General features: G+C 41.2%; 1 protein-coding gene across 1 annotated transcript in view; it reads left to right on the forward strand.

Annotated features, from left to right (window-relative positions):
• Positions 1-14771, forward strand: part of LOC114651156 (cell adhesion molecule 2-like) — a 233519-nt gene that overhangs the window by 59338 nt on the left and 159410 nt on the right. The window contains exon 2 of the mRNA XM_051925750.1: positions 634-786. Within this exon, the coding sequence (XP_051781710.1) occupies positions 747-786 (40 nt within the window). The 5' untranslated portion in view covers positions 634-746. The remainder of the gene's footprint in view (positions 1-633; positions 787-14771) is intronic.

The following is a 14771-nucleotide window of genomic DNA, read 5'->3' on the forward strand; positions in this document are numbered from 1 at the left end:
ATTGGGGATGGGGGGGTCCCAAAAAAGTTCAGAAACCACACAATATGTTTGCTTAATATCATCATTTTTTGGCATTATCTGGTCAGCTCATTTACTCAGTTTTCTTAATAATTTGGACTGCTGGAACTTCTGTATCAACTTTACTCTTTGCAGTTAACTGTATTTGTAACAAAAATGAGGTCTGGATTACAAGATATTCCAAGTGCACAAGTAAGATGGAGTATGATTCTTTTGGAACAATATTTAAATTGTGAGTTTACTCCAAACTGAAAAGGATCAAATAAAACAATCAAAATTAGGACCTGATCACTTAGAGAATTGCTTGGAATGAGAATCTGCATAATACAATTATATAGAGGGTTATGTGCAAAGAATATTAAAAGATTACAAACAATGAAGACATTAAAAAGGGTGTGTGCGTGTATATGTATATGTATATATATGTAGATATAGATATATATAGATATAGATTAACTAGAGTAAAATGCGAAATCAAAACAGTAGAAAATATTCTCTCAAACATTTATTTGTGCTGATAAGAACATTTAGTTATAAGTGAATTTTCAAGAATATTACAGTACCCTAGCTACTACCAAGATGCCTTTTTTTAATTGTTCTAATTCTTTTTTTCAGCCCTCAGGGACAATCGAATTGAACTGGTTCGAGCATCATGGCATGAGCTTAGCATTAGCATCAGTGATGTGACTCTGGCAGATGAAGGGCAATACACGTGCTCCCTCTTTACAATGCCTGTCAAAACATCCAAGGCCTTACTCACAGTTTTAGGTGAGTACACAAAATATAATTATGTCAAAATACAATGTAAAATATTAAGTTTCTGTTGTCACAGTTGTCATCAGTTTATATTTATGTAGCCTGCTTCCATTTACACGTCCAGAACTCCATTCACATTTACAAATTTAATATTGTTATAATAAAGCAAAAAATAACATTCAATAAAAAATTATATAATATGAAAAAGAAATGTACATATGTATGGGGGGTGGGGGAATATGAGAGCATGTGCTGATAGTGCGTTGCCGCACCCACCACATGCCAAACCACCTGGATTGGGACCAAAGTGCAGTGGGTGACACCTCAGCACCACACTGGAACAGTCTGAGGTTTTTACAGTGGCTGGAGTGCCAATCCTGCCACCAACCCCCATGTTTTCCCTGTACAAGAGTTACCTAAAACATTTTGTACCACTTTGTATTCTTCAGTCAAATTTACCTCCCCCAATTGAATGAATTTTATCATTTTGTCTATTTTTATTACAAATTGTTCCCCATCAGTTGGAAATTTGATAGTAGCAAATACTTGCAAATTGATCTGTTACTGTGAATACATATGCAATTAATTGTTTAAGTTTAGAGTAAATGGAATTGGTCAATAATGAAGAACAAGAGGGAAAGCAATGCACTTGATCTTAAATTAAGAAGACCTTGAGGGGACAATTAATCGGTGAAAGTGCTTTATTTAGAAAATGAATTCAGTATAATCCTTCTTATAGCATAATTTTTCTTGAGCAACATAAAGGAATACAGTATGTGTCTGGGTTCATGTACGCTGGCATACATTCATTCTACTTTACAAGTGTCTCAACAATATGTTACCTTATCACTATGCATATTTAGGTTTACGGCTTTGGTATAGTTTAAAAGTTGATGTACCCGACATTCTAAAAGTCCTGTTTTTATGTACAATATATGGTATTTGACTGACTGAACCAATCCTTCATCCAAGACAAGTCACCAGTATAAGCTACAGCAAAATTGTTTACATTCATTATTTACCACTGGAGCAAAAACAAGTCAGATGACATGGTCAGGGTCAGGGTCAAAAAGTGATTTCATGTTTTTGACAACTTTACTGAAGTGATAACAAGAAGTGTAAAATCAATACAAATACTGTTTAATAATAAGAAATCACTTGGATTTTTTAAATTGGAAGTTTGACACAGTTTCCCATTTTTCAGCAAAAGTACAAATGAATGGTATAACCATAGGACATGCTGAAAATATAGCACATATATTTGATGCCACCTTGTGGAATATTTCTGCAATTGCCTTGTTCACTTTGTGCAGAAATGGAAAAAATAAAGCTTATAGGTTCACTAACACAATAAATTTGTTATGACTGCAAATATCCAAAACAATATTTTTCAAATGACTCCATCATTCTGTCTTTAAAAAGAAGTCCATATCTTGAGCTGGCAAGAATAAGCTCTATTTAACAGTACTGCACTTTTTTAAGCTGTGGATTACAAGCAGTAAATACAGCATATGTACAGTATATCAGCTAAGAAAACACTCTTAACTAATTTCATATTCAGCAGCTCCTTGTTGAATGGCCTATCATTTTGTTGTGTCTATTCCATGAAACAAACTACAGAGTATCTGATTTTGGGAGAAATTTGGAAAAATTCTCAAGCCATCATTTTTTATATTATAGATATTACTGTTTTTCATTTTCTTTTTTCTTGGTGCTTGCTTCTTTAAATGTACCCAAAGTAGATCCTTGCACAGCTGTTAGTTTTGGGATAGTAACCCTTGAATTTTATCCTGATTTATTTGAAGACTTATGCCAGAATTCTATTTGTTCATCCATCTGCCCCATCCAAATGTGGGTCATGAAGAGTCCTGTTCTGGCAAGGTGTAAGTCAAACCTGGACAGGATGTCAGTCGAGTGCATATCATGTTCATCTCTCTGCTTAAGTTATGTTTGTTATTCTTTTTTAACATGTTCCCCATCTCATTTGTTAGTTAGGTTTATATCTTTCCAGAGTGCCGCCTCATACTAGATGCAACTATAATCAATGTATTCAACACATCAATATGGATTTGAAATTCTGTTATGAAAAAATAAAGAAGTTAAGTGGCTGTCACTCCAAATGAATACTCTCAACCTTCAGCAGAGAAGCACATCTCTAGCTACACAGCTTTCTCTTGACCCTTCCCCTCCATTCCAAAAGCAAAGATCTTACTGTAATTGTGGTACACATCAAAATAGACAGGTAAATTTTTCACAACCACCTGGCTTATATTAGCAAGATATATGTGCTTGCAGTGTTAGAAATAAAATTTATGGGATTCTGATAGGATCATATGGTCACTGATGTCACTCATTCCCTTAGTTTCTTTATGGGTGAAAGCATATTACCTGTGATTTTTCCAGTACTCAGCTACAACGGGCCTGCTTTGTTAACTCCTTTGAAAAGCCGCTCTCTGATTCTGGACCCTGCCTACCAGGAGGCTGAGACAATGCTGAAACTTTGTTGTTGCATGTTTTTATTTTTTTATTTTTGTATTGATTTTATTTGAAACAATTACAATCAAGTCAAACTTAACAAACCAAAATTCAGCCCCCACCAAACAGAAAGAGAAGAGAGACAACAACCAGAGCAAATCTTTAAAAGCAGCAAAGAAGGAAGAGTATCCTTTTTCTCCAATATAGATGCTTATTCTAAAATGTTGAATAGTTCCTATCATATTTTTTAAAAGTTTTGAACAGATCCTATAATTGAGAATTAGATTTTTTTCCAATTTCAAATAGAATAGAACATCAGTTACTTAAAAGAGGTGTGGTGGAATTCTTCCAGTTGAGCAAGATAAGTCTACATTCTAGTAGTGAGGTAAAGGCAATCACAGTTTGTTTGTCCTTCTCCACTTTAAACCCATCTGGAAGTACACCAAACAAAGCTGTTAATGGATTAGCAGGGATTGTGACACCAAGGCTGTCTGAAAGGCATTTCAAGATTTTGGTTCAGAATGATGTTAATTTGGTGCAGGTCCAGAACATGTGGCCTAGTGAGGCTGGAGCTTGATTGCAACGTTAGCAGGTTGGATCTTGCCCTGGATATATTTTTGACAATTTTAAATTGTCAATAGATAAATGCGTGCAATAGAAGATTTTAAGTTGAATAAATGAGTGCTTTGCACATATTTAGCTAGAGTGTATTCTATACTTGGCTGCCTTTCACTCCTTTTCTGAAATATTAAGTGAAAGGTGTTTTCCCCTTTGTACCATGCGATCTTTAAAAGGCAGGAACTTTAAAATGTTTTTATATGTTATAGAGATGGTATCTGAGCTTTCAAGACTGATCAGTATTTCTTACGGAATGGAAATAGGTGGGTGTTGAGGAAAATTGAGCAGGTTCCATTTAGCAAAGTTTCTAATTTGAAAGTAGCAGAAAAATTGTGCTGATGAGAGGTTAAATTTGAAGTGAAATTGTTTGTATGATGTAAAGACATTATCTATATACAATTCTGTAAGTGTTTTTATCCTGGACATATTTCAAACATTAAATACTATGTAGGTTTGAGAGAGTTGATAAAGGTGTTTTATCAAGTAAAGGTGCAACAGATAAAAGCTTATCAGCCAAGAAGTGCTTCCTACATTTGTTCCATATTCTGAGTGATTGAATGACGATTGAATTATCAGTATATTGACAATAATTTGCATTTACTGAGGCACAAAGCAGGGGACATAAAGAAGTTCTGCAAGATTTTAATTCTATTACAGACTAGGCTTGTACATATTCATCGATTTTTGTCGATGTCCAGGACTTTATGGCTTATATATAATATTGTATGTATGTAATAAAATTGAAATGACCCCTTCTGCTTTAGGTTGTTGTAGAGTTACTCTTTGGATGCATGGATGTTTCAAATTCCAAATACTGTTGTAAATGAGGTTATGACAGAATCAATTTTCTTAAAAAAATTCATTAATGTATATAAGGATGTTTTCAAATAGAAAAAGAAGCATTGAAAGAATGTTCATCTTGACAATGTTGATTCTCCCTGCTAATGTGAGATGAATAATAGACCATCTACTAATTCATGTCTTGTTTAATTTTTTCCATGCAGACACCATCCTCCTTTAACAGTGGTACAGTTTTGGGGAGTGTAAAACTTTGAAATGTAGTTTAATAAAGGGATACAATTTTTAGTCGTATGTGTATCATATGAAGTGGTTATCAATTGGCCACCATCATCACAACCCTTCCATTCCCCGGCAAAGACCCTCTAAAATTCCTTTACTTTTACAAATGGACTGACAAAATTTCTCAGTATTATTCCCACAATTGCTTTCACATTAGGTAAATACACAGTTTTGACTTACCTGCTGAAATAATGGCAACAGAGGGGTTACATAAATGAGGTAATTTTATTCTATCCATCCATCCATTACCCAACCCGCTATATCCTAACTACAGGGTCATGGGGGTCTGCTGGAGCCGATCCCAGCCAACACAGGGCACAGGGCAGGAAACAAACCCCAGGCTGGGCATCAGCCCACCACAGGGCGCACACACACACACACACGCACACACACACACACACACACACACACATACTAGGGACAATTTAGAATCGCCACTGCACCTAACCTGCATGTCTTTGGACTGTGGGAGGAAAACCGAGCACCCGGAGGAAACCTATGCAGACACAGGGAGAACATACAAACTCCGTGCAGGGCAGACCCAGGAAGTGAACCCGGGTCTCCTAACTGTGAGGCAGCAGCACACAGCCACTGCGCCACCCAATGTTATTCTATCTGTAGCTAAATGATATACATATAAAAATTATATTTTAAAGAGTGGGAGACGTGTCATGTGAATGCAGCTGGCACATTTATGATGTAAGTGGTAGTTTGTGATTCAGGAAGGCCAAATGCTAGATTTTGTTTTGTTTTTTGATCTTCTTTTTATTTTTGATTTTGATTTTTGGGTTGAAAAAAATTCACAGGATTCCCCGAGGGACATGGTTGAATGCCTTTTCCAAGTCCACAAAACACATATAGACTGGTTGGGCAAACTCCCATGCACCCTCCAGGACCCTGCTAAGGGTGTAGAGCTGGTCCACTGTTCCACAACCAGGACGAAAACCACCCTGTTCCTCCTGAATCTGAGGTTCGACTATCTGATGGACCCTCCCCTCCAGAACCCCTGAATAGACTTTTCCAGGGAGGCTGAGGAGTGTGATCCCTCTGTAGTTGGAACACTCCCTCCGGTCCCCTTTCTTAAAGAGGGGGACCACCACCCCGGTCTCCCAATCCAGAGGCACTGTCCCTGATGTCCATGCGATGTTGCAGAGGTGTGTCAACCAAGACAGTCCTACAACATCCAGAGCCTTGAGGAACTCCGGACATATCTCATCCACCCCCGGGGCCCTGCCACCAAGGAGTTTTTTGACCACCTCAGTGACCTCAGTCCCAGAGATGGGAGAGCCCACCTCCGAGTCCCCAGGCTCTGCTTCCTCATTGGAAGGCATGTTAATGGGATTGAGGAGGTCTTCAAAGTACTCCCCCCACCGACCCACAACATCCCGAGTCGAGGTCAGCAGCGCACCATCCCCACCATATACAGTGTTGACACTGTACTGCTTCCCTCTCCTGAGACGCCAGATGGTGGACCAGAATCTCCTCGAAGCTGTCTGAAAGTCGTTCTCCATGGCCTCCACAAACTCCTACCATGCCCGAGTTTTTGCCTCAGCAACCACCAAAGCCGCATTCCGCTTGACCTGCCGGTACATATCAGCTGCCTTCAGAGTCCCACAGGAGAAAAGGGTCCTGTAGGACTCTTTCTTCAGCTTGATGGCATCCTTCACCGCCAGTGTCCACCAACGGGTTCGGGAATTGCCGCCACAACAGGCACCAACCACCTTACGGCCACAGCTCCGGTCAGCCGCCTCAACAATAGAGGCATGGAACATGGCCCATTTGGACTCAATGTCCCCCACCTCCCTCAGGATGTGATCGAAGTTCTGCTGGAGGTGGAAGTTGGAGCTACTTCTGACAGGGGACTCTGCCAGACGTTCCCAGCAGACCCTCACAACACATTTGGGCCTACCAGGCCTGACCGGCATCCTCCCCCACCATCGAAGCCTACTCACCACCAGGTGGTGATCAGTTAACAGCTACGCCCCTCTCTTCATCCGAGTGTCCAAGACATGTGGCCGCAGGTCCGATGACATGACCACAAAGTCGATCATCGAACTGAGGCCCAGTGTGTCCTGATGCCAAGTGCACATATGAATACCCCTATGCTTGAACATGGTGTTCATTATGGACAATCCGTGATGAGCACAGAAGTCCAATAACAAAACACCACTCAGGTTCAGATCGGGGGGGCCATTCCTCCTAATCACGCCCTTCCAGGTCTCACTGTCATTGCCCACGTGAGCATTGAAGTCTCCCAGCAGAACGAGGGAGTCCCCAGAAGGTATGCCCTCTAGCACCCCCTCCAGGAACTCCAAAAAGGGTGGGTACTCCAAACTGCTGTTCAGCGCATACGCGCAAACAACAGTTAGGACCCATTCCCCTGCCTGAAGGCGGAGGGAGGCTACACTCTCGTCCACCGGGGTAAACCCCAGTGAACAGGCTCCAAGTCGGGGGGCAATAAGTAACCTCTCGACTTCGCGCACTAGCTCAAGCTCCTTCCCCTTCAGAGAGGTGACATTCCACGTCCCAAGAACCAACTTCTGTAGCCAAGGATCCGACCGCCAAGGTCCCCGCTTTCGGCCACCACCCAACTCACACTGCACCCGACCTCCTTGGCCCTTCCCATAGGTGGTGAGCCCATGGGAAGGGGGACCCATGTTGCCTCTTCGGGCTGTTCCCAGCCGAGCCCCATGGGTCCAGGCCTGGCCACCAGGCGCTCGCCATCAAGCCCTACCTTCAGGCCTGGCTCCAGAGGGGGGCCCCGGTGACCCACGTCTGGGCGAGGGAAAACGCCGTCCAAAGTTTTCATTCATCATAGAAGGGTTATTGAACCACTCTTTCTCTCATCCCTCACCTAGGACCAGTTTGCCTTGGGTGGCCCTACCAAGGGCATAAAGCCCCGGACAACAGAGCTCCTAGGATCACTGGGACACGCAAACCCCTCCACCACGATAAGGTGGCGGTTCAAGGAGGGGCAACCCAAAAATCTTGGATTTGGAAAAGACATTCGACAGTGTCCCTCGGGGAATCCTGTGGGGGGTACTCCGAGAGTATGGGGAACCGGACCCCCTGATAAGGGCTGTTCGGTCCCTGTACGATCGGTGTCAGAGCTTGGCCCGCATTGCCGGCAGTAAGTCGAACCCGTTTCCAGTGAGAGTCGTACTCTGCCAGGGCTGCCCTTTGTCACCGATTCTGTTCATAACTTTTATGGACAGAATTTCTAGGTGCAGCCAGGGTGTTGAGGGGGTCCGGTTTGGTGGACTCAGGATTGGGTCATTGCTTTTTGCAGATGATGTTGTCCTGTTTGCTTCATCAGGCCGTGATCTTCAGCTCTCTCTGGATCGGTTCGCAGCTGAGTGTGAAGCGGCTGGGATGGGAATCAGCACCTCCAAATCCAAGACCATGATCCTCACCTGGAAAAGGGTAGAGTGCCCTCTTAGGGTTGGGAGCGAGATCCTGCCCCAAGTGGAGGAGTTCAAGTATCTCGGGATCTTGTTCACGAGTGAGGGAAGAATGAAGCATGAGATTGACAGGTGGATCAGTGCGGCATCTGCAGTGATGCAGGCTCTGCATCAGTCTGTCGTGGTGAAAAAGGAGCTGAGCCGCAAGGCAAAGCTCTCAATTTACCAGTCAATCTATGTTCCTACCCTCACCTATGGTCATGAGTTATGGGTAGTGACCAAAAGAACGAGATTGCGAATACAAGCGGCTGAAATGAGTTTCCTCTGCAGGGTGTCTGGGCTTTCCCTTAAAGATAGGGTGAGAAGCTCAGTCATCCGGGAGGGGGTCAGAGTAGAGCCGCTGCTCCTCCACATCGAGAGGAGTCAGATGAGGTGGCTTGGGCATCTGATCAGGATGCCTCCTGGACACCTCCCTGGTGAGGTGTTCCTGGCACGTCTAATTGGGAGGTGGCCCCGGGGAAGACCCAGGACACGCTGGAGGGACTATGTCTCTCGGCTGGCCTGGGAACGCCTTGGGATTCCCCTGGAAGAGCTAGAAGAAGTGGCCATGGAGAGGGAAGTCTTGGTATCTCTGCTGAAGCTGCTGCCCCCGCGACCCGACCTCGGATAAGCGGAAGAGGATAGATGGGTGGATGGATTTTTGGGTTATCCCTCTGCTGTGTTCACTTGTGTTTCTTTTTGATCTTCTACTATTGACCTGGCCTGGCCCTAACTATGATTTTCATCTCATGTTATTATCTCCCAGTCTTTTCTTGCTTCTCACAATAATCCCTGGAGACACTATCATTAGTGAGATAGTACAGTGCATCCGGAAAGTATTCACAGCGCATCACTTTTTCCACATTTTGTTATGTTACAGCCTTATTCCAAAATGGATTAAATTCATTTTTTTCCTCAGAATTCTACACACAACACCCCATAATGACAACCTGAAAAAAGTTTACTTGAGGTTTTTGCAAATTTATTAAAAATAAAAAAACTGAGAAAGCACATGTACATACGTATTCACAGCCTTTGCCATGAAGCTCAAAATTGAGCTCAGGTGCATCCTGTTTCCCCTGATCATCCTTGAGATGTTTCTGCAGCTTAATTGGAGTCCACCTGTGGTAAATTCAGTTGATTGGACATGATTTGGAAAGGCACACACCTGTCTATATAAGGTCACACAGTTGACAGTTCATGTCAGAGCACAAACCAAGCATGAAGTCAAAGGAATTGTCTGTAGACCTCAGAGACAGGATTGTCTCGAGGCACAAATCTGGGGAAGGTTACAGAAAAATTTCTGCTGCCTTGAAGGTCCCAATGAGCACAGTGGCCTCCATCATCCGTAAGTGGAAGAAGTTCAAAACCACCAGGACTCTTCCTAGAGCTGGCCAGCCATCTAAACTGAGCGATCAGGGGAGAAGGGCCTTAGTCAGGGAGGTGACCAAGAACCCAATGGTCACTCTGGCAGAGCTCCAGAGGTCCTCTGTGGAGAGAGGAGAACCTTCCAGATAGACCACCATCTCTGCAGCAATCCACCAATCAGGCCTATATGATAGAGTGGCCAGATGGAAGCCACTTCTTAGTAAAAGGCACATGGCAGCCCGCCTGGAGTTTGCCAAAAGGCACCTGAATGACTCTCACACCATGAGAAAGAAAATTCTCTGGTCTGATCAGACAAAGATTGAACTCTGTGGTGTGAATGCCAGGCGTCACATTTGGAGGAAACCAGGCACCGCTCATCACCAGGCCAATACCATCCCTACAGTGAAGCATGGTGGTGGCAGCATCATGCTGTGGGGATGTTTTTCAGCGGCAGGAACTGGGAAAGATGACTGCAGCAATGTACAGAGACATCCTGGATGAAAACCTGGATGAAAACCTGCTCCAGAGCACTCTTGACCTCAGACTGGGGCGATGGTTCATCTTTCAGCAGGACAACAACCCTAAGCACACAGCCAAGAAATCAAAGGAGTGGCTTCAGGACAACTCTGTGAATGTCCTTGAGTGGCCCAGCCAGAGCCCAGACTTGAATCCGATTGAACATCTCTGGAGAGATCTTAAAATGGCACAAACGCTTCCCATCCAACCTGATGGAACTTGAGAGGTGCTGCAAAGAGGAATGGGCGAAACTGGCCAAGGATAGGTGTGCCAAGCTTGTGGCTTCATATTCAAAAAGACTTGAGGCTGTAATTGCTGCCAAAGGTGCATCGACAAAGTATTGAGCAAAGGCTGTGAATACTTATGTACATGTGATTTCTCAGTTTTTTTATTTTTAATAAATTTGCAAAAACCTCAAGTAAACTTTTTTCACGTTGTCATTATGGGGTGTTGTGTGCAGAATTCTGAAGAAAGAAATGAATTTAATCCATTTTGGAATAAGGCTGTAACATAACAAAATATGGAAAAAGTGATGCGCTGTGAATACTTTCCGGATGCACTGTATATATGGTGACGGAAATAATGTGTCTTGGTGAAGAGCAGGCTGCTTTGGAGAAGCAATCAAAAGGTTTTATTACCACACATTAGCATGGTGTTTGTGAAAATTCATCCTTAAAAGAAACTCTAAATAAGTTGATTCTAAATACCCATACTGCTGCTCAGCATTGTCTTCCCCAAGCACTTTTTTGGTGATCCAAAAAAATTCAGGGGTTTTATCAGCAGCCTTGCACTTACTTTAATGATAAGGCAAAAGTAGCTTTTATGATTTCAGTATTGACTGATAAGCCACTTGAATGGGCATGAGCTCTCTATGTAAATAAGATCCCTGCATTCAATTCCTTGTTCTTAAATAGCTAGTAAAAATATTTTATATACCTTCTCATACACAAAATGCTTGCATTGTCCTTCACAAGTTAAAATAGTGAAATAAAGAAGTGCAGGATTTTATTATCTCTTTCAAAACCCTCATGGCTAATTCTGGTTGGGACAACACTACATAAGTATTCATGAATGGATTATCCGGTGAAATTAAAGATATAATTGTGAAGTACATTTCAGAATAGACATTGAATGAGGTACTAATTATTTAAAAAAATATGTACTAAAGGTGAGAAAAGCATGCTTATATATTTAGTTAAAAACCATGTTCCTGTGATCAACCACCCCCTGATCCAAAGGAGACTGGGAAAATGAAGAGTCAGTCTCATTTTGGGATAGGCTTTTGTTAACCTAATAAAAATAAAATATAAAAAAAAATTTTCTTAAGCAAAACGATTTTATTTTCTTTCGCTATAAATGCAGTAAAGAGCAATAAATACAATCATGGGGCACACATAAATTAATTGATTCAAACAATTTTTTAAAGTTGCATGGTGGGGAATTACAATGTTGTTTTTTTATATTTTATGATAAAAGTAGCTATTCTATTAATTGACAGAATTAATTGATTTATGTGCACTCCACAATTTTATTTATTGCTTTTTACTGCATTTATTACTAAAGTAAATAAAGTCATTTTACTTAAAAAAAAATTTTATTTTTTACTTTTTGGTTTTTGAATATTTTTCAAATCATTTTTCTTTAATCATTTTTCATGAACGAGAAGCTTCTTTAAAAGTATTACATAATATATCTTCTTTGCAGAATTATTTGAATACTAAAAAGAATTTTATTTTGCTCTCTATTTTTCTGTTCAGGCTCTTATGGGATTAGTGCTCGGTTACTGCCAAAAATAAATATCGACGACAAACGGCAAGCTAACGCCAATACTTCCTCACTGTGTTCATCAAGGCTTCTCCTCTGCAAGAGTACAAAAGTAATGCTGGCACACATATTTATCCACTCCACTCACTGGAAGAGGCAAGTGGGGGCAATCCGATGCGTCTCTCACTTGTATGTTCCTATATCGCACTATATTCTCTCTCCATCATTGCTGTGTGTGTGTTAATTGGAATCGCATAACCATTGATTAAGGCAAAATTTGTTAAGTGATTGCATCGGTTTTGATGGATTTTTGTATTGTCATTGATACTAAACACATGTGCAAAATCTGAAGAAATTCATCCATCCATCCATCCATCCATTTTCCAACCCGCTGAATCCGAACACAGGGTCACGGGGGTCTGCTGGAGCCAATCCCAGCCAACACAGGGCACAAGGCAGGAACCAATCCCGGGCAGGGTGCCAACCCACCGCAGGGCACACACAAACACACCTACACACCAAGCACACACTAGGGCCAATTTAGAATCGCCAATCCACCTAACCTGCATGTCTTTGGACTGTGGGAGGAAACCGGAGCGCCCGGAGGAAACCCACACAGACACGGGGAGAACATGCAAACTCCACGCAGGGAGGACCCGGGAAGCGAACCCAGGTCCCCAGATCTCCCAACTGCGAGGCAGCAGCGCTACCCACTGCGCCACCGTGCCGCCCTGAAGAAATTCACTTTGTCAAAAGTGGGTTTAAAAACAGTTCCAAGATCTAACCCAGACAAACAAAAAACAGAGGAGTCAAGTTAAATAAAATCGTTTAACTAATTTTTTTTTTCCTGCTATGATTAAAGATATACGAACAATGGTTTTGGTTGATTCGGGAGTTGCACACAAGTTTGTTAGTCTTTAATTTGCACAAACTTGTGGTTTAGAGATAAAACATTTCAAACTTCCATTTCGCGTGGCTAGTATCATTGTGAAACCTATCGGGCAGGGACTTATCAAAGCATTTACTTCACTTATTACTCCTCCATTTTAAATACATTTTATCTTTCATAACCCATACATTATTTTGGGGTTTTCCTTGGTTACCTAAACATTCACCTATAATTTATTGGAAAAGAAAGAAATTGATGTCTTGGATTTCAAAGTGTTTCAGAGTTTGTGTTCAGTCTCCCATTCTCTCTATAGTCATGTTGAATCAGATCACAGCTCTCCTGTACATTATAAATTCCAAGACATATTTTACAAGCAGAATTCAGTCATTCTCCCTTCTCATAGGTCATATGATTGTACAATTGATTTCCCTTCTGAAGCCACCTTACCAAAGTGATGAGTTTACTTGTCTCATGCTGAGTCACACTCTTTGGATGAGAACATTCAGGAAAACTTACCAGATGGGCTTATTCACTCACCCAATAGGGGACAGCATTTTTTTCATTTCCAGAAAGAATGGGTAACTACAACCAAGTATCAGTTTTAGAGGATTAAATAAAATCATTGATAAAAATTAACTTCTTTTGATTTTTTCATTGATTGACCAGGTAATGAGCTCTATTTCATTCCAAAATTAAATCTTAGGTGTACAGTACATATAATCTAATTTAAATTAAGAAAGGGTTAAGTGTCAAACTTCCTTTAATACCACCTCTGGTCACTGTCAATACTTGATCATGTTATATGATTTAGCTAAAGCACTGATGGTATTACAATTGTTTGTTAATGGTATTGGAACTTCTGTGCTGGTGTGTATTGATGATGTTTTGATTTTTTCGCGAGACATGGATTCCCATGTAGGTAATTTTAAGGAATTATTGTCTTGTTTAAGAGCTAATAATTAATTTGTGAAGTTGGAAAAGTGCAAGTTTCATCAGTCTTCAGTCTTGGGTTATTATATTAGTCACACTGGCATTCAAATTGACCCTGAGAATGTCTCTGTTGTTTTAAATTTGAAGACAGAAAGAATGAAGCAAATCCAGCATTTTGTGGGGTTTTCCAACTGTTATTGAAGATTCATTCAAAATTTTTGTTCTGTCATTGCTCCAATCATGTCTCTTACTAAGTCTGGAGGCAAATGATTTTTTTGGACTGCTGAAGCTCTGCTACATTCTAACAGAACCCTGATGTCTCTTTACCTTTTTAGGTTAAAGTAGATGCATTTAGTGTTGGTTTAGCTACTATTTTCTCAATTCAGGCAGGTTCCCTCCATGCTTATTTCTCAAATAAGCTATCAGCTGTAGGAAAGAACTATGACGTAAAGGATCAGGAGATATTGGCAATAAAATTAGCCATTGAAGAGTGGTGTCATTGGCTGGTTGGAGCTGCTCATAAATTCACAACCTATACTAGTCATAAAAATTGAATGTACATGTGTTTGAATGCCAGGCAAGCATATTGGTCATTATTTTTACCCACATAAGTTTTATGATCATGTATCACCCAAGGGATCATAAAACCAAGGCAGCTGCCTTCTCAAAAATATTTGAGCCTGACACAGTGCTTTCTAAACTAGAATACATTATTTCTCCTTGTAAATTTGTGGGAATGGTGATTGTGGAGATTTTTGAATTTTCGTGAAAATCCCTGCTAAACTTATGGGCTACTACTATGCCTCCACCTGAAGTAATTTGTTCCAGATCCAGTGGTGGAGTAAGTGTTGGAGTAGGGTCATTCCTCACTTTTTGTGGGACATCCAGGTATCTCCAAATCATCAGAATTATTTCTG

The sequence above is a fragment of the Erpetoichthys calabaricus genome, chromosome 4 (genome assembly GCF_900747795.2).
Source record: "Erpetoichthys calabaricus chromosome 4, fErpCal1.3, whole genome shotgun sequence".
Lineage (NCBI taxonomy): Eukaryota > Metazoa > Chordata > Cladistia > Polypteriformes > Polypteridae > Erpetoichthys > Erpetoichthys calabaricus.